Source organism: Diadema setosum, unplaced genomic scaffold (assembly GCF_964275005.1).
Source record: "Diadema setosum unplaced genomic scaffold, eeDiaSeto1 scaffold_24, whole genome shotgun sequence".
Lineage (NCBI taxonomy): Eukaryota > Metazoa > Echinodermata > Echinoidea > Diadematoida > Diadematidae > Diadema > Diadema setosum.
Genome location: NW_027307651.1, coordinates 625,241 through 645,848, shown reverse-complemented (window position 1 = coordinate 645,848; position 20,608 = coordinate 625,241). Strand labels below are relative to the sequence as shown.

Genomic DNA, 20,608 nt, shown 5'->3' with positions numbered 1-20,608 from the left:
GCCGATTGGGATTCTAACATGAAAAGAGTAGAATTCTAGATTAGTCACATTCAAAATTTTAACATGTAGATGGTAGATAAACAGCAGGATTATCATGACTTAAAAGGCGATCCAAACTCATAAAATCAACTTCCCCTTTGATTGAATCTCAACCCTATCAACCTTGCGACTTCAATAATGCAGAAAAGTGGGATGAACAGATCAGGCATGATTCGATAAAATTCCAAGAGAAATGAGAAAAAGAAAAGAAGTTTCAACATGGTAACGCTTCCTAAGGCTTGTCTTCAGTGCTGCTGCTATACTAATATTATCTTTATTCAAAGACATATCTTAAAACGAAATACGGTGAAACCAATCGGTTGTCTGCTTTCGATTAAAATTTGTTGGAATGAATTATATCTCTAAAAGAGAAATGTCGCACAACCCGTTTGCATAGTATTTAATTTAAGTATTTAATTTTGATAATTACTATTGTTCGTCGTTGACAAGTTTCCATCATTTTATATACATATTTTTGAGGTAGAAATTTCCCTCAGGAGACATGAACAGTGTGTAAACAGTGAGGGCCCTACCTTGAAAACTACTGGTGGCTGGTTTGTCATGTCTATTCGAGCTCGACAGCTGGCACCTCATCTGTAAGAGGCACAGCTTCTGTTCTCCTATCCATACATCGGACACGAATGGCGTACAATCCCTTTAAGATTGCGTGAAACACCAGCGTTGTCAAAACACAGCCGACCAGGATTCCGGCCGCAATGCCGGGGTATTCTTCGAAATTGAGATAATAAGCAGTGATACGGTATCCGTTCTGGTCTGTTCCCCCAGTAGCCCAATATGTGACGAGGAAGAGCTCGTAGGTAATCACGAAAAGGAACGGGTAGACCGCGTGTACGAAGCGGACGACGATCAGGGTGAGGAAGATTTCGATGAGGCAGACAACTGCAGGAAGCGGTTGTAAACTGATGTAAAGCAACAACGGTACCTTGTCCGATATGATAAACACAACGAAGTTAAGGTGCTGCCAGTCGGCAAGAGTTGTGAGGATGGAAGGAGCGGCCGTAAAGTTAAAAAGAAACCACTGAATCTGGTATCGCAATTTGTCTGAAAGTACAACAAAAGATCATTTTGTGCAGAGAAAGAGAGAATAACAGTGATGAGGCGCCCTCGTCAACTAGAATGCATTGTTAGAAATTTGGTTAGGATTTCGGGGTTTTCTAAAAAATGGCTTGGGAAACGGCTTGTTGGAAAAAAATGTGACCCGCTACAACAAAAGAATCCTAAAGTCGCTGACGGCTGAGCCGAGAAAATCAAGTTTGAAGTCACATCATAAAAATTGGTCGAAACAATCAGATTTCTATTTTTGGCATTATTTTTTAGTCTTATCTTTTGTCTATCATCTGCCGAGATTTTGAAGCTTAGATGATCAAGGATAGGCAAGAAATTGGCGTTTTTCTGGGCCATGATTTTCCGACTTTCATCATAACAGAAACGTATCCGAATATTTAGATTCAGCGCCGCAGCTAGACTCCTCCCCTATAGCAACGAGGGAGTGATCGTATTGGTCAGTGCGTGGCATCCTTATTACTGATTGGTCGTGCGTAGACCGCAGGCGCTAAGCTTGAATGAACATCGCGAAGGTCACTACGAGCATGCCTTCTATTGTCAAGCGGTGAAAACTGTGGCGCCTCCCCTTGATCATGATAGCGTCGGAAGGAAAACTTTGAAGGCGTTTTTCTCGAAACTCTGATTTCCTGAACCACTTGACATACATTAATAAAATCATTGATATCTCCGCAACCGAGTACATTTATGAGTTGTGTTATACTGGGGTATATGAAATCAAAGTAGAAGAGTAAGAGAATTATGTCATGACATTTGTCCTCCCCATGAAAATTGTCCTCCCCTGACATGTTTTACGTGTCACAAATACATTTCCATTTTTGTGTCGTCATCCAATCTGTTGCATCTTTTTCTACCATTTTGAATCTGTAGTTCCGGGTGCTGGCAAAATTACGCAAACACAAGATATCTAAAATTGATATCAATTCAAATCTTAATTCATTCATTTATTCATTATTTTTCATCATTTCCAACAAAAACATTGAATATTTTACAAAAAATTGAATTAATAAATTACATCAATATTCAACAAAATTATTTTATACAGTATATTTTAAATATACGGAAATGCTGAAGAGGAGGATCTGAATGAATTGAGTTTAGAATTGTACAATTATAGACATTGCAATAACGTAAACGCAGGATACCGTGATCATAAGCAGCAACTTGACATGGTTTGAGGTCTAGGGGAAAAAAGTAAAGAGACTTAAATACGATTTTCAAAACTGTAGAACGGATGTTGCCACAAAATCAAATCAATAATCAACCCAAAAATATTGTAGTAAATTGTGAAGCACAAAGAATACAGGGGAAATTCAAACTAGCTATCGTTCATTTGTTTTCAAGAGACATTCTCCACTCAACTGATATGCTGGGGTGAGTGCTCTGCTGTGCTGCGTTGTGTTGTATGTGCCATTAAATGCAGTTTTGCTAATTTTAACGTTTGGGCATGATACTTAAGTGGGTTTGTTTTTAGTGTATCCTGTGCCATGTGCATTTCTATTACATATTTATATTTACACTATTGATTTTAATGTGATCATAAAACAATAAAAAAAAAATGCATACAGCAAATTACCGAACTCGTAATATACCTGTAAGCTGTTTTTGAGTTAACATTATCACTCATTCATTATCATATTTCGATAAAAGGCATTTGTCATAAATGGCTAAGAATAACATAATTTAGTGGTTGTCTTTATTTGCTCAGGGACATAATTCCGAACATCTGGTAGAAAGTGACTAATTGGCTTGTGATATGTCATTAGCTTGGGAGTGTGGAGGTTATAGTCTGACGTCTCGAGTTGGGTTAGGGTGGACGCTGGACGTAACGGTGAAGAGGTTGTGACGAGGATGGTAGGGTGTCGGATGTGTATTTGTACATAAATATTGCGCATTGTAATGTATGAATATCATTTATTTTCAGGGCCTCAATTTAGAGATAGTGGTTCACAGTTTGCAAGATGAGGTGAGTTGGTGCCAGTACGGGATGCTCTCTTATTGAGAAGGTAAACTGATTGACTTTTTGTTTTGTTAGACTATGTCCATACCACATTGCAGTACGTCACGTATGTTAGATTCAGTGCATTGTACAAAATGAAAACAAACTTTTCTGTTAAAAGATCCTTCAGTTTAATAGATAAATATTTATTTCTCGATATAATAGTACTTGTATTACGTCTTTATTCCAGGTAAGATTGGCATCAGCGATTACACCAAGGAATTTGGTAGACCTTTTTTTCTTTTTTTTTTTCTTTTTTTTTTTTTACAAAGGGTAAAACATCAATATATAAATTGTCATCCGCTACAACAAAAAGATCCGAAAGTCGGGGGAGGACAATTTTCTGAAAAATGGCATGATGTTTTTCTTGTACTCTTCTACTTTGATTTCATATATCACAACTCACAAAAGTACTCGATTGCGGAGTATCGATGATTTTATGAGCGCATGCCAAGTGGTTGAGGAAATCAGAGTTTCGAGAAAAAAGTTGTCCTTCCGACGCTATCATGGTCATGGGGAGGCGAGACAGTTTTCACCGCTTTACAATAGCAGGCACGCTCCTAGCGAACTCCTCCATGTTCAGTCACGCTTAGCGCCAGCGGTCTACGCACGACCAATCGGTAATCAGGATGCCACGTACTGACCAATAAGATCACTCCCTCGATGCTAGGGGCGGAGTCTACCTACGGCGCTAAAGCTAAATCTTCGGACATGTTTCTCTTACATTTGAAGTCGGAAAATCATGGCCAAGAAAAACGCTAATTTCTTGCCTGTCTTTTGATCATTTAGCTTCGAAATTTTGGCAGATGTTGGACAAAACATTAGACTACAAAATTATCCCCAAAACAGAACTCCGATTGTTTTGACCAATATTGACGAAGTGACTTCAAACTCGATTTTCTCGGCTCGGCGTTCAGCAACTTTAGGATCCTTTTTTTTTTTTTTTTTGTACCGGGTCACAATTATATTCAATATCAAAAGAATGAACTTTTTGATATATGTGACCGTGCCCCACAAAACGAACAAAAAGTCGCATACACTGATTTTGTGTGATGATTTCTGAAAGACCAAGTCTTCTTCTACATTATGCTAAAATTTGGGATGATAAAACGTACAGGAAAGTATACAATTTAGCCGTTTTTCTGGAATATTATTTGGCAGAGTAGTGAGATTAATTGTGTCTCTGCAGTCCCGTTTTAATTTCTTAAAACGGTGTACACACTTTTCACTTTCAAGTCCTATAACTTTTGAAAGGATGACGCTACTGCTTTTAAAGTTGGCATTAATTATGGACAGAATGTGTTAATAAGGCATGATCAATTTCAATTCAATCTGATAATCCCTTCACTGTTGTTACTCCGGTGGTTTACATCCTGTTTTTTGTCCCATTCATGGCACAGCCAGCACGGCTTGCTAAAGATTAAGCGCTTGAATAAACACTGCACTTCAGAGCCTCTTTTCTCAGTTCACACTTTTCCTGAGTGTGTGCCTTCTTTCAAATATCTAGATAGGTTAGGAGAGTCCATTTGAATTAAGTTATACATCATTTTAAAGCTAAAAGTCTGCTCTTTCACAATATGTGACCGTGCACCTCAAAACGAACATAAAGTCGCACATACTGATTTTGCGTGAGGACTGAAAATAAGTGAAGGTGGGTCAACTTAGCCGAACTTGACTTTGTCATATTTTCTGAAAGAGCGGGTCTTCTTTTACATTATGCTAAAATTTGGTATCATAAAACGGGCAGGAAAGTGTGTTTTTTGAGCAGTTTATCTCGAACATTTTTGGTAGAATAGTGTGATTAGGTGTGTCTTTAGAATTCCTTTTTCATTTCTGAAAAGCCTTGTCCACACTCTTCACTTTCAACCCTAATAACTTTTGAAAGGATAGTGCTAAAACTGCTTTTGAAGTTGGCATTAATTATGGACAGAATGTGTTAATGAGGCATTCTTAATTTCAGTTTAATCTGATAATTCCTTCATTGTTGTTACTCTGGTGGTTTACTTCCTGATTTTGTCCCATTCATTGCACAGCCAGCACGGTTTGGTAAAGATTAAGCGCTTGAATAGACACTGTACTTCAGAGCCTCTTTTCTTATTTCACACTTTTCCTGAGTTTGTGCTTTCTTTCCAATATTTAGATAGGTTAGAAAAGTCGATTTGATTTGAGGTATACATCATTTTAAAGCTTACAGTCTGCTCTTTCAGAATATGGCCTTGACTAAAAATTGATGTCTGGCGACTTTTTGTTTGTTTTGAGGTGCAGGGTCACATATGGTCTTCACTAAAATCTCACATTTGGCGACTTTTTGTTTGTTTTGTAGTGCAGGGTCACATTAACATATGAAATTCGTTTTATCAATATTAAAGGATAATGTATTGCACTTGAACCGAGAAGAAACTGTACATAATTCAAAATCAAGTGCACAGACATGTGTCTGAGGATCTTTATGTAAATAAGATATGTTATTATCATCTGCAAACAAATGATATAGTTAAAATTGGTGAAGCATTGGTTGAATCATTCACATAGATAAGATATAAAAGGGGCTCGAGATAGACCCTTGTGGTACTACACAATTTATTTATAATGTCTTGCAGGAACATGAGTCAAAATCAACATGTTGCTCATTATATACTGTTAGATTAAAAATCAGTGAACATAACACAGGTAATCTTCGGACGCCATGATATCTTAATCTTTTAGTATGAATATTGTAGTTAATAGTATCAAATGTCTAAATCAGGTTCATGAAAACTCCTATATCATGTCCCTTGTTAATAAAAGCTTCAACTATTTTTGTTTTGTCACAAAATTGAATAATGACAGAGTCTGTAGAATGATCTTCCCTAAAATTTGAATTGATTCTGAGAAAGAAAATTCATGGTTTGCGAGGTTCTCTCCTACTACCAAATTAATCTATCAACATGTTGTTATGTTTCTCTTCTGATATATCCACGTTTCTGCTTGATTCTGGTAGATACTATCAATTGAAATTCATCAAAATGACGAGTTTGGTCTCATATTTATGTGACTCTGCACCTCAAAACAAACAAAAAGTGGCCAGATATGACTTTTTAGTTAAGACCATAATTATTCTGAGAGAGCAGACCTTAAGCTTTAAAATGATATATAATTCAAATCAAATGTACTCTCCTAACCTATCTAAACATTGGAAAGAAAGCACAAACTCAGGAAAAGTGTGAACTGAGAAAAGAGGCTCTGAAGTACAGTGTCTATTCAAGCGCTTAATCTTAATCTAACCAAACCGTACTGTCTGTGCGATGAATGGGACAAAAAACAGGAAGCAAACCACCAGAATAACAACAATGAAGGGATTATCAAATTAAACTGAAATTAAGAATGCCTCATTAACACATTCCGTCCATAATTAATGCCAACTTTCAAAGCAGTAGCATTATCCTTTCAAAAGTTATTAGAGTTGAAAGTGAAGAGTGTGGACAATGTTTTTCAGAAATGAAAAAGGGATTCTAAAGACACACCTAACCACACTATTCTACCAAAAATGTTCAAGATAAACTGCTAAAAAAACACACTTTCCTGCCCGTTTTATGATACCAAATTTTAGCATAATGTAAACGAAGACCCGCTCTTTCAGAAAATATGAAAAAGTCAAGTTGACCCATTTCACTTATTTTCAGTCCTCACGCAAAATCAGTGTGTGCGACTTTATGTTCGTTTTGAGGTGCACGGTTACATATATGTAACCTATCTATGAAAGAAGCAGTTTCTCGCTGCTTTAGCAGGATGAAGGATATGACTTGCTTGGTGTTTCTGATATTATCGAGAAAAACAAAAACAAAATCAAAATGTTCACAAAATGTTACCAAAATGACGACAATCCGTATGTGACCAAATTCACCACAGGGACCTACTCAGTGTTTCCTTTTCCATTGAGAGAAGTAATATAACAGACCATTGCAAGCACGGTTGAAAGTCATGATGATTTTTTTTCTGTGTTAACCTCATATATGTGACCCTGCATCACAAAGCAAACAGAAGGTCGCCAGACAGGGAATATCAGTTAAGGGCAGATTCTGAAAGAGTAGACTCTAAGCCTTAAAATGATGTTTAGCTGAATTGAACTGTACTCTCCTAACCTATTTATATATTGAAAAAAAGGCACACACTCTGGAAAAGTGTGAATCGAGAAAAGAGGCTCTGAATCATAGGGTCTACCTGTCTATTCAAGCGCTTGATCTTTACCACAACGTGCTAGCCATGCGATGAATGGGAAATAAAAACAGGATGTAAACCACCGGGGGCATTGCAATGAAGGGATTATCAGATCAATTTGAAATTGAGCAGGCACTATTAACACATACAGACCATGATTAATGAACACTTTCAAAGCAGTAGCCTTATCCCTTCAAAAAGTTATCAGACTTGAAAGTGAAGAGTGTGCAAAAGGGTTATCAAAAATGAATAGGGGCCTCTAAGACACACATGATCTCACCACTCTACAAAAAGAGTTATAGAGAAACTGCTAAAAATGTAACTTTCCATTCATTTTATGATCCCAAATTCAGTAATAATATAGGAGAAGGGTCGTTCCTTAAAGAAAAATAAAAAAGCAATTTATTTGACCCGTTTCACCTTTTTTGAGTCCCAAACGTGAAATCATGGGGTGCGACTTTTTGTTCGTTTTGTGATGCATGGTCACATATATGTATTTGAGTGTTGTGTGTGTATGTGTATCACTTCGAGCGTGATTACAAAGCTCAGGAAATAAATGCAGTACAGTGTAACACATTTCCTTAAATCAAGTTCACAATGCCAGAAATCGTCGATGATATATGTGACCCGCTACAACCAAAGGTACCTAAAGTCACTGACGGGTGAGCCGAGAAAATCGAGTTTGAAGTCAGATCATCAAAATTCCGTCAAAACTTTCAGATTTCGGTGTTTTTATTTACGTAATTTTGTAGTCTAATGTATCTTCTATCATCTTCCGAAATTTCAAAGCTAAATGAACAAGGGAAAGACAAGAAAATGGCATTTTTCTGGGCCATGATTTTCCGACTTTCAACTGAACAGAAATGTGTCCGATTTAGCGCTGCAGCTAGACTCCGCCCATAGCAACGAGCGAGTGATCTCATTGATCAGTGCGTAGCACGCTGGTTACTGATTGGTCGTGCGTAAACTGCTGGCGCTAAGCTTGAATGAACATCGCGGAGTTAGCTAGGATGCTGCATTCTATTGTATTCTATTGCCTTGCTTCCCCTTGATAATGATAACGCCGGAAGGAAAACTTTGAAAGCAGTTTTCTCGAAACGCTGATTTCTTACACCACTCGACATGCACTAATAAAATCATCGATATCTCCGCAACCGAGTACTTTTTGTGAATCATGCTATATGAAGACTAGTAAGGAAATGATGTTATGTCATCTATAGAACATTTTCCTCCCCTGACTTTCGGATCATTTTGTTGCAGCGGGTCATATATATCTTGTTGTCGTAGGGTAACAACATCAATTCAAGATTTAACAAGCTTCTATTTCGTCATGTAGAAAATTTACCCCCGTACCTTCATGTGCTGCCTTCGTCATGCTGTTCTTGAGGTCCATCGCAACATTAAAACAGGCAAAGCAAACATAACATGTTGTCGTAATATGTGTCCAAAAACCGGGGAAAATGAAGATCTTCGGGCCAACTGCCTCCCTTGCCAATATGATATACGTGATCAAAAACCCGAAGAAATAGGCGGCGAGTGTGAACCGATAGAGGGCGTACACGCAGAAAGGTATTCGGGGCTGAAAGGGAAAAAGATGAGTTCAGTTTCGATGAACAGTGTTTTCAGGTATGCTGTCCAATAGTGTTGTAGCTTGTGTTTAATCTGACCGCAGATGTTGGAGCTCGATTTAAGGCGGCTGTTTAGGAGATAACACTACAGACCCAGTGCTATGTAGCACGGAACTTGAAATCCCCCAATATTAATGATAGGCAGATATTGCAAACCATGATATTAACCGTTTGCATGCCACTTTTTATTTTCCTGTCGACTGGTTTGTCTGTGAAATGTGTGCCCTTGTGACTCATTGGAACAGAAAGAATTAAAGTCTACAGTTTATCTCATTTTCCTGATTGCTTTTTTTTTTTTTTTTTTTTTTTTTTTTTGAAGCGGTGAAAGGTGAGGGATGGGGAGGGTTTGAGAATGATACGATAGACCGCATGATAATGTCAATAAGTGTCAATACAAATTTGGTATTCTGACTTCGCTTTAAAGAAAAAGTACCATTAATTGAGTGGGTTTTTTTAATGGTAACTTGAATCATTATCAAGCTAAATCTAACAAACCGTCAGGTGAATGAAATGAGCTGCTGCTGATGTGCTTTCTCCATGTCCGTGATAACAACGGAAGAGGAAGAGGCGACTTGAGGTCCGCTCGGAAAGCACGTAACATACACATACACATATACGTAGTTATCCATGAACGATTTGTTTTCAAAATTATTGTGAAAATTAATATTTTAAGTTGAAATTTACCAAAATTTCCCCCAGCTCTGGCGGTGAAACGCCCTTCACAAACTCACACGGCTCATATGGGTTCGGAGCTCTTCTAACCATGTAATGTAATAAAAGCAGTTTTAAAAGATTATGTCTTCGGTTGACGAAGAAAGTTGGTATCTGCTACAACCCTCAACCTGTAAGGTCATTATTGCTTGGTTATTCTTCGTCTGTCGTATTATACAGTGTATACACCACGGTGGGTACATAAAAGACACCCCCCCCCCCAAAAAAAAAAAACAAAACAAAACAAAAAACTCGAACATGGGGTAAAACACTGAACTGAGCCCCATTTGAACAGACCTTACCGCGACAAAGTCACGACAACGTCCGGAGAACAATTCCTCCCCTCGGACAAAAAAGCGCAGGAGACAGCGAGGGTACAATTTTAAAAGACACATTCACACAGGTATGTTTCCACGATGGGAGTGCGTCCACCGATGCGACTACCCCGCCCATCGGCCAGAGCGGCCTATTTTTCTAGATTCTGCGCAAACAAAACATGGTTACAACCAATGATCTCAACTATAATATACTTGAAATCAGGGCCCCATTTCATAAAAAGTTGATATGATAGTAACTCTTGCTGAAATGGCAATGAAAATCGTTACCATGACAATTGCCATTTCAGCTTCCTGATTGGGTGTTGCTACTGGAAGTTGCCATTCCAGTGTCCAATGTTGTCATCCTAACATTTTTTTCTTTTTTTTTTAATGAAATGGGGCCCAGAAATTACAATCCATGCACATGATCGGAGCGTCAATCATTCTCTCTCTGCAATGATGCGCATGCGTGTTGAGTGTATCAAAGGAATGTTACCGCATTTGCCTTCTGATAGGATGCTTGCCAGGGAATTAGATATCGAGCAATGTCTTACGTTTTGTTTTGTTTTTGTTTTTGTTTTTTGTAGGGGGTGTTTTTGTCGGTAATTTTTGTCAAATTCTACTCGGGGACCGTTTTATAAGTCAAGGTAAAAAAACAAACAAACAAACAAACAAACAAACAAACAAACAAACAAAAACCAGGACGTTACCCGGACATTGCCGCGGTAACTCTTATAATTATAACAGTAATGCTGTAACGATATTGCAATAATGTATGTAATGATATCGTATTGATTACAACAACAATAATGACAACAAAAAATATCACATTAAGATGCCAGTATAAATGATCAAGGAAACCAAGAAAATTCACAACACTTCCAACTGCCTCATCTATTCCACCCTCATTCCTAGTTATTTCAGTGAAGATTCAGTGCGATGCACATAAATGGGAATGTAAAAGCCAAATGTAAAAACAAGGTATAGGCATTCCGATATTCAAATAGGTAAGTATATTTCCAGAGTACTCATATCTTGCGTCAATATTTTTGTTTGTTTGTTTTGTTTGTTTCGTTTTCAGGCTATTGTGATAAAAGTCAGCCAGTGCAGGAATATAAAGACTTTTAAGAGTGACTCAACTTCTTCAGTCTCAATGAAAAAAATAAGAAGAAACGAAATTCCTTCCCTCACTCAACTTTCATATAAAACATGGAATTACATCATTTAAAATTCCCTTTGATAAACGGTTTGCAATATCTGTAATCACAATATACAATATGCGAGTGACATAGCAGTTTGATGCACTGTGTCTTGCCGACGATATGCCAACAGATTGACAGAGACTGTGTGGTATACATTGCCAGCCTATTCGGTAAGATCGTTACAAGCTGCATGCTTTCATGCACTGCCTGTCAAGGAACCATTCACAAAAACAACACAAATGTATTCATTCTGCCATTGAGCACAAGATTCAGCATTCAGTGTCATCGAAGGGTGTAACACAACGCTCATAGTGATACAAATATTTACCTATAATAATGATCTTTTTTTTGTCTACATGAAGAGTGTTGTCGCTCTACACATAACCACGAATACTCACGTGTTGCGTGGACACGTCTTTGAGTCGTCTGCAACAAAATTTGAAGTCCGACCATTGTACGGAGTACCACTTTCTGCTCCCATCTTCAAAATCTATGGTTGTCTGTTGGGCAGGTGATGATTCCTCCGAAACTGGACAACATGAAAAGCGACTTTAAAAATCTTATGACTGTAAAACGAGAGATCCTGTATTTGGAGAGTTTGTTCGCAAAAACCGATTTAAGTCCATTTTTGAAGATTTTGAAGTACGGTCTCTGTCATAAAGTACAAAATAATACCTTTTAAATGATATATTGGTCACTAAAGGTACATTTTTGAAGTTATGGTCAAAAGAAGCAAAAACTTTCTTATTATTCTCTTTATTTTTCTTGACCTTTAATCGTAAATATCTCCATTTGGCAAATATGGACTAATCGTTTTTTTTTTATTTCTTTTTGCTGATTCTGTTACTATAATATTATGCAGACAGTGCAGAAATGTTTGATTAAAAACAATTCTAATCATATCATTACAACTATTTGAAGGGCACAAAGGGCTACACCTATCTTGGTACATCCCAATTTAGTGATTTTATGAAGAAAACAAGCAATCAAATGAAATAACATAAAACATAAAAGGACACCTCTTTGCTGTAGGTACTCCTGATCGGATGCTTGCCGAAACTTTCGAAAAAGGAGAAACAGGATGGATACGCCAGCTGGTATACCAATGACTAGTCCAACGATGAGACCGACATTCTCACGCTTTCCTTAAATTTGTTAAAGACACAGCAAAATCGCGTTTTTCAATAATTACATGAGCAAGAAGCGAAAAACAGTTTCTCGATAATTAACAGCATCAACACATTTTGCAGCGTCGAAAACATAGTTGACTAAACGGGTAAAAGCGTTTTTTTTTTTCTTTTTTTCACAAAAGTACATTGGTACTGGCCCTTGTAACCGGAGGGCCAAACCCCCAAAACCCGCTTACTTTTCGAGTGAGTTCCACTCTCTCTACAAACTAAGTAGACCATGCTTATTTTCAAGTTCTTATTCTAACAAACAACATTCCACTGGTCTACCTCAAAAAAAATTGTTGCGAAAGCCTCCAAATCCAAGATGGCGTCCAAGATGGCCGCCATATTTACTGAATTTGTTATTTGAAAGATAGAATTTGATAGAAACATCAGATTTCAACAAATTTGATTTCATATGAAAGAAAATTCAAATTTCTACAAGTTGATACCATATTTGTGGGTTATTGTGATAACTAGATTGAGATTTTAAGGAAAAAACACTCATTTTTTTGATATTTTTCTGAAAAAAGGAAAATCATGAAAATGCTTTATTCAGCATAAATCACAGAAAGACTGAAGGATTATTTTGAAACGTTTCCAGAATTTTGTTTGACATGTACTTAATATTTGGTGAAAATTAGGGGTCAGTAACATTTTCGGATCAGAAGTTATAATGTCTCAAACTTGAAAACTCACTTTGTAAAAATGGCCACTTTAGTTGTGACAAGACCATGTTGGTCGTAACAAAAAAAAAAAAAAAGGCGCGCGCCAAGACTACTTCAGGCACCACTGGCACTGGCGCTTGCATCAGTGCCAGTGGTGCGTGTAGACTTTTTCTTTGACAAACAAGGGTTTGTGCCTGCAAACTAGCTTTTCATACCAAGTGGTAGCTCAGGTGACGCTGATCGCTATTATTTCAAAGTAGATTGTTCTGAAGCAGATGATATGAAGCAAAAAATATTTTTCAAATAGAGGTAGAAGCTTAAAACAACCTTGCTAAGGAAAGTTTAAACAAAATTTAGATCAATCACTCAAAAAATTCAAGATTGCAGGCCATCAAAGCTGACATAGTGTATTGCGCCAAAGTAAATGTATTATTTCGATTTTAATACAATTTTTTTCTGTTTTGCTGTCTAGTTATAATTATGGTTTTATATATTCTGAACATTGCATTGCTATTTCAAACCGTCCAAGGTTTTTATGGAGACATTTTTCAGAATGCACCATGAATATTTCTCTAAAAAGTAAAAAAAAAATAATAAAAATGTCTATGAAAACCATGTAGAAATTAACATCTTTCCCATATGATTAATATTTGGAGAAAATTAGAGGTCAGTATTGTATTTGGTTCAGAAGTTATAATGTCTCAAACTTAAAATCTCATTTTACATGATATCATGTATTAACAGGCATCTGTTCCCAAAGACTACACAGAGGGTCAAATCCACTGGCAAGATTGTGCTTACTTTTCGAGTTCCACTCTCTATACGCAAGACCATACACAATATTAAATACACTAAGCAATGTTCCGTAAGTACACTCTGTAGATTTGTTGCGAAAACCTCCAAAGTACAGATGCGGTCCAATAGGGTCGCCATTTTTATTGAATTTAACATTTCAAATATAAAATTTGATAGAGACATTAGATTGCAACAAATTTGATGTCATATAATGGAGAATAAAACGTACTAACTGTTGATACCACTTTAGCTGTATATTGTGATATATTTGTGAGGGGGTTGTTTGTTTCTCTCTTTTTTTTGGGGGGGGAATCCATATTTTTATATAATTATTGTTTTGAAAAAAGGAAGAAATGTAAAAATGCGTGATTTAGTATTTATCAAAGAAGAACTGAAGGATTACTTTGAAACCTGCGATTGAGATTGAGACACAATTCATATTCATCATGTAATTACAGGCAATATCATACACTGTTGACAAGTTAACATCTCAAACTTGACAAAATTATATTTATGCATTATCTATTCATTTTGCAGTACTGGAATGGTCTAGTTACTCGCATTTCATGCCAAGTGGTAGGTGACGCTGGTCGCTATTACTGTAGCATTTCATAGCAAATTTAGATTGTACTGAGGCAGATAAGATGGGACAGAAAGTATTTTCCAAAAAGAAGAAGGAGCTTGGAATTTGGCACAAATTTTGCCAATGTGTCATATTTAGTGACAAAGATAGTATTCACACAAAATTCAAGATGGCGGTAATTGATCCAGGTTGTCGTTAAAGATATTATTTCCATTAGTGCACGTGAAACAAAAAACCAGCTTTAGTTAATTCCTCAAACTAGTTCTAAACTGTGAGTTAGGGATAGAACAACTAATGTACAAACTTAAATCAGTATAATTGATGCTAAATGTTGTTAGATATACTAAATAGATCTGATAAGAATTTTTTTTTTTTTTTATACAAAGCTGTCAACACTTATCATGGTTATGGTTTCTTGAAAAGAAATGGTAATATCTCTGTATGTTTTAGGCTTTATTATATTTTTTTTACATGGTAGAATGTTTTGTAATACAACTAACCTGCACATATAAATCGAATGTGATATCTCTCCCAATGGTAAACAATACCTTTAGTGTGTTGCGTCAAAGTTAAATCTCAACTTATAATTTGATCTGTTTTTTTAATCTTTTTATATTCCTGTCAATTATATGTTTCTATACATCAGAACGATATTGTACTATAGTGTAAACCATATTGAGGGTCTTTTTTTTTGGGGGGGGGGGGTGGAGCTCATTCCAGTGTTTGGGTAAGGCCCGATCTTTGATATAAAAATATATGCTTCTGTATCAAAGATATGCTTTTTTTATTTGTATGTTACTCTGCTGTTGTAGAAACTTGAATGATGATGGTATGTGTGTAATAATGTCTGTCGTAGATGTCCTTGGAAGCCCTTCTGATCCGAGAAAAAAAAAAACTCTCCCCCCCCCCCAAGTATCCGACGTGGCTGCAATTTCTCAAATTTGCTCTTGAATGTGTTTTGCGAAATTACTTTTTAGAATATTGTTCGAATAAAACTGTCCAAATTGATTATTCGTGATGTATATTCATATTTAAAAACAAGCATGCTGAAACTGTATTTACTGTTATTAGATTTTTTTTTTTACATCGTTTTTAGGCTGATTTCAAATGGATTATAGTGTCACAATAATTGATCTGAACTTGTGCCATTGGTAGATGCTTTCCCGTATTAGATATCAGGATCACTCGAGAGTGAAAATGTTCATTTTCATTCATTTTAGAGTGACCACAGGAATCACTCGAAGAGTGACGAGTGATCCCTAAGGTCACTCTAAAATACTTCACTCCAAATTCACTCTAAATTCATTGTTTTCTGTTATTCACTCCTTCCAAAGTGAAAACTTTTTCTTTTTCGGAGAGTAGAATATCACTGGTTTTAAAAATTTCTCCATAAAAACCTAAGACGGTTTAAAACAGCATTACAATGTTCAAAATATACAAAAATATATAAATAGATAGCACAACAGACAAAATTGTATCAAAATCGAAATGATACATTTAATCTGGCGCAATACACTGTGTCAACTTTGATGGCTGTCATCTAGATTTTATTTTTTGAGTGGTTGATCTAAATTCTGTCTTAAACTATCTATAATAAGATTGGTGCCAAGTTTCAAGCTACTACCTCTATTTGAAAAATATTTTTTGCTTCATCTCATCTGCTTCAAAACAATCTACTTTGAAATAATAGCGATAAGCGTCACTTGAGCTACCACTGAAAGCTAGTTTGCAGGCACAAACCCTTGTTTGTCAAAGAAAAAGTCTGCGTTTGCCAAGACTACTGAACGCACCACTGGCACTGCTACAAGCGCCAGTGCCAGTGGTGCGTGTAGTAGTCTTGGCGCAAACCACAAACATGGTATCAACTTGTAGAAATTTTAAATATCTTTCAAATGACATCAAATTTGTTGAAATCTGATGTGTCTATCAAATTCTATCTTTCAAATAACAAATTCAGTATATAAGGCGGCCATCTTGGACGCCATCTTGGAATTGGAGGCTTTCGCAACAATTTTTTTTTTTTGAGGTAGACCATTGGAATGTTGTTTGTTACAATTAAAACTAGAAAATAAGCATGGTCTACTTAGTTTGTAGAGGGAGTACAACTCGACCTCTGTTTTTAGCTTTCGGCCCCCCGGTTATTGCCTTTACTCAACGAAGTTCATTAACGCTTTTTTTAAACGTGTGTTTGTAATAGCAAAATATACTCTTATAAGATTGTTTGGTCAAGCAATTATATTACTCAAAACAGCAAACTCAGATTCGACTTCCCAGTGACAAATCATATGTAAAACATTTGTTGAAGTATTGTTTATACTTTTTTGTTGTGCAGAATTTCTGGTAGTGACGACAGAAGCTATGCTACTCCTCGTTATTATTCAAAACCACAAATAATTAATTGACAATTTCACAAACCTGATATAGGCAGAAGAGTGATTTCTGCGGTCGACGTTCCATTTACTGAGTCACCGACAGCTATGCACACGAAGGTTTGCTCTGTCCCGTGATTGACTAAAATATTGATTTTCTCGAACCTCTCGTATGTGTAGTCAGAAAGTGTTGTCCGTAGCGAAGACATGGACTGTAGTCTCTCCCCAGATTCATCGGTCCATATCATAGAAATGTCAGGCTTGAATCCACTCACGACACACGTAAGTGTAATTGAAGTAGCGTTGGATGGGGCTTGGTACGTGCATCGGTATTGACTGGACTGACTCCTATTGACGCATTCCTCGATTATATGTCTTGATGCCAGCGCTAAGGAAACAAGAAAAGCACAAGATCTGGCACACACTGTATACTAAAAGTATAAATAAATATATATATATATATATATATATATATATATATATATATATATATATATACACACACATACATATATATATAAGTAATATATATATATGCATATATACATATAGATGTTATTCATAATATATTTTATTATGTGTATTCTAGAAAGTAAATATTTAAGGCAGTTTTTGATTGACTAAATCAAAGATTCCTGATATTTCGAATGTGGGTTAGTCACACTTTTCTGCTTCTTTTGTGTGTGTATGTATTTTCCCCCATTTTCGGACTAACGCTGTTAATGAATTTCATCATCAAGAGGTATAAGGTATTTCGGAATAATAACATCAACCTTTGAAAGAACGAACACCACCGTTTTGTTTTGTGTAAATAGTAAAATTAAAACTCCTCGAGAACAAATTATGTTTTACTTTCAGATAAGATATTGTTTAATGTTACAGTTGCTATGGTAATGCCAGTCATTTTTTTATCATTTTCTTTTGCTTTTGATTTCGAAATATTGGTACAGAAGGTCAAAAAGATAACTTCAAATCAAAAGGATCAAGTTGAGGAATTGACCAAACCATGCCACACCAGGAACATTGGAGAAAGGCGTTATAGTGAACGAGAGGTGGGAATAGTGTAATCACATGATGAATATCAATTGATATCACAGCAACCCGCCAAAGTATGGTAAGATATTGCCTTCTTTTCCTTTTCCCCACTCCCACCCAAGAGGCATATACATTCTGCAGCTCTTCTCTTTATAGTATTGTATACACGTACAAATCATGAAGACTTCTGCCCAAGCAATGCCATAGTGACGAATAATTACACGCTGATGTGCAGCTTGCAACAGGGTAATATCACGGAATTCAACCTATTGCAATCAAAAATGTTAATATATTGCTTCTTAATATGCAAAACAAAAAGGAAGAAAGAAAAAGAAAAAGAAGAGGATAGATTATGATAATTATTTTATTGGTCATATACCTTGATGTTATACTGAACATTTAGAAGTTATCGTTCAGAATGGGGAGAGTGAGAAGGATTTGAATCACTGGTATTGTTGATTTCATCGGGTTGATTTGTTGAAATTCATCACCTGCCATGAACAGCGAACTAGCTTCCCACTTTACCATTGACACATGATTGAGCAGTATAATTTCTGGCCTATAAATTCACTTCAACTTGGTTTATTATAAAAGTAACACGGTTACACTGATACAATTACAATTAATGAAAACTAGAGAAAGCTTGCTTTTATCACTGTTCCTTTTGTTTAAAAAGACCAAGAACAAATAAATGAGTAGGTTAACTAAAATGAGAAAAAAAGATATAAAAAACAACCCCCTTTTCGTATTAAAGTGGCTGACAATATGTTAAATGATTTGAGGACAAATAACCTGTCCATCATAGCTATTTACTCCTTTATTTGTCTCTTCCACTGACAGTTGCTTTGATTTTATCAAATTCTTTCACAAGTTAATGCAGACCGAAAAAAAAACCCAACCCCGACTTCCACATCATGATACAAAATATCACTTACAGTTAACCGTCAAATGGACAGAATTTTCGACATTCCCGAAATTCTTCAGAAGCACGCGACAAACGTAATGGCCCTCATCTGCCAACTTCAAGTCGGTGATGGCAAGGCTGAAGTCCCTGTCGAATTCGAATCCCTCCTCCAAGCTCTCAAAAGTCCCATTACTAAATTGAGCCTTGGGAACCGGCTGATATAAGACGCTCTCCTTGACCCAGGTCACAGCTGCAGGCTCCCCTTGGAAGAGGCATGGCAGTCGGATTTCTTCCCCTTTCCATCCCTGAACGCTGGAGACAGTATCTACCACTAAGAGTACAACAATGAAAATTTGACTATTAGCAAGTGTCTTGACTCCTCACGGAACTTTGATTGTTTCCTGAAAAAGAGCAGCTACAAAAAGAAGAATCTGAAATGATGTTGCACCAAGTCTGCCATATAACTTTTTTTGCCAAAATTCTGTGAAGTGGTCAGTTACTGTCACATTGAAAATGCATTTCTACGCCGGTTCATGTATTTGATTTTTTTATCGGACATTCAACTGGACAAGTCTTGTTTGTGTGCAGGGAGAACGAGACAAAGAGTGAGAGTAAGAGAGCGAGAGAGAAAGTGAGAGAGAAAAAAATTGTTAAGACAGGTGGCAATCTGCCCTACCATGGCAAAAGGAAGCAAGTGGCAAATGCCACAAATGAAGAAAATATGTTTTTTGGTAGGCCCTCCTGCATGTAAATTTGTGATGAGAAATAATGTCGGTATTCGTGCAAGCCATATGTTGATGCATTTATGACAATTCGAAGAAAGTTGATATTCCCATAGAAACTAATTATTATGTAACTTGCTTCCTTTTGCTAAAGTATTATATTATTTGTAGCAAACATGAAAAATCTGGCAAAAGGAAGCAAGTGACAATCACATCAAAAGGAAAATTAGATTTTTTTTTTCAGAAATATGATGGGGCCTACTTAAAAGCTTTAACGCTTATAGAACTGTAGGTTCCCAAATTCATAGTAATGTGATGATACGGAGGACGGATATGTTTGTCTTGACCAACTAAAATTATACCAGTACAAAAATCGATAAAGAATAAACTAATGAACCACATAGATATCGCACAAACCAGACTGTATACGGATCTCGCAGTGTTTGAAAAAAAAATGCTATATATTAAAAGATGTATCGGTACCATTAAATAACTTAAATAACTTGGTGCTGCGGACAAGGACAAACGACTGGGAGTATAAAAAATAAAGTTGCTAAAAACTTGGTAGTGTGTTTCCACTAAGTAATAACTGTTTTAATTTGCGTTGGAAGGTGAATAAAGATAAGGAAGAAGTAATATCTTGAGGGAGGTCATTCCAATATCTGGGTCCAGTAAATACAATTGTTTTTTTTGTTTGTTTGTTTTTTTTGCAAAAATAGTGCGAGTACGGGGAAGGTGATAGGCGTCAATCTGGCGAGTTGGATAACAGTGGATAGAGCGATTCCTTTTGAACATGTGAATAGAAACAGATGGTGATTTTATAATTTAATTAAAAAGATATGTTTCATTGACATATTTGGGCGCTCACAGCATATTTCATGATGTTAAAAAAGGACACATGACCTTTTAAAGAAAATAATTGGTTGCCATGGCCGCAGCCGAAGACGTCATTTTGAAAAAAATGGCAACAGGTGAATTCAGGTTCAGCACGCCCAAAATAGAGGAAAGAGTGGAAAGATTAGTGGAAAAACCTAATGATAAATTTGTAATAGATATTCCACTCAATCTTGTTCTGTTTTCTTGCTTTTGCATGAAAAAAACTATAAGTTTCTTTAAAAATAGATGCTACCATGGCAACCATAATTGCTATTAGGTAACCATGACATTGGAAAAATTGTGTTTTTTAA

The 20,608-nt window shown here is 36.3% G+C and overlaps 1 protein-coding gene across 1 annotated transcript; it reads right to left on the bottom strand.

The window, feature by feature from the left end:
• Positions 1-604: 604 nt before the first annotated feature.
• Positions 605-17,140, bottom strand: LOC140245716 (uncharacterized). The gene is made up of 5 exons (XM_072325252.1): positions 16,807-17,140; positions 12,196-12,321; positions 11,575-11,705; positions 8,672-8,897; positions 605-1,101 (listed from the first exon to the last, which is right to left on the bottom strand). The coding sequence occupies exons 1-5, from the start codon at positions 17,006-17,008 to the stop codon at positions 605-607; spliced, it is 1,182 nt and encodes a 393-aa protein (XP_072181353.1). The 5' UTR covers positions 17,009-17,140.
• Between the last annotated feature and the right edge of the window lie 3,468 nt (positions 17,141-20,608).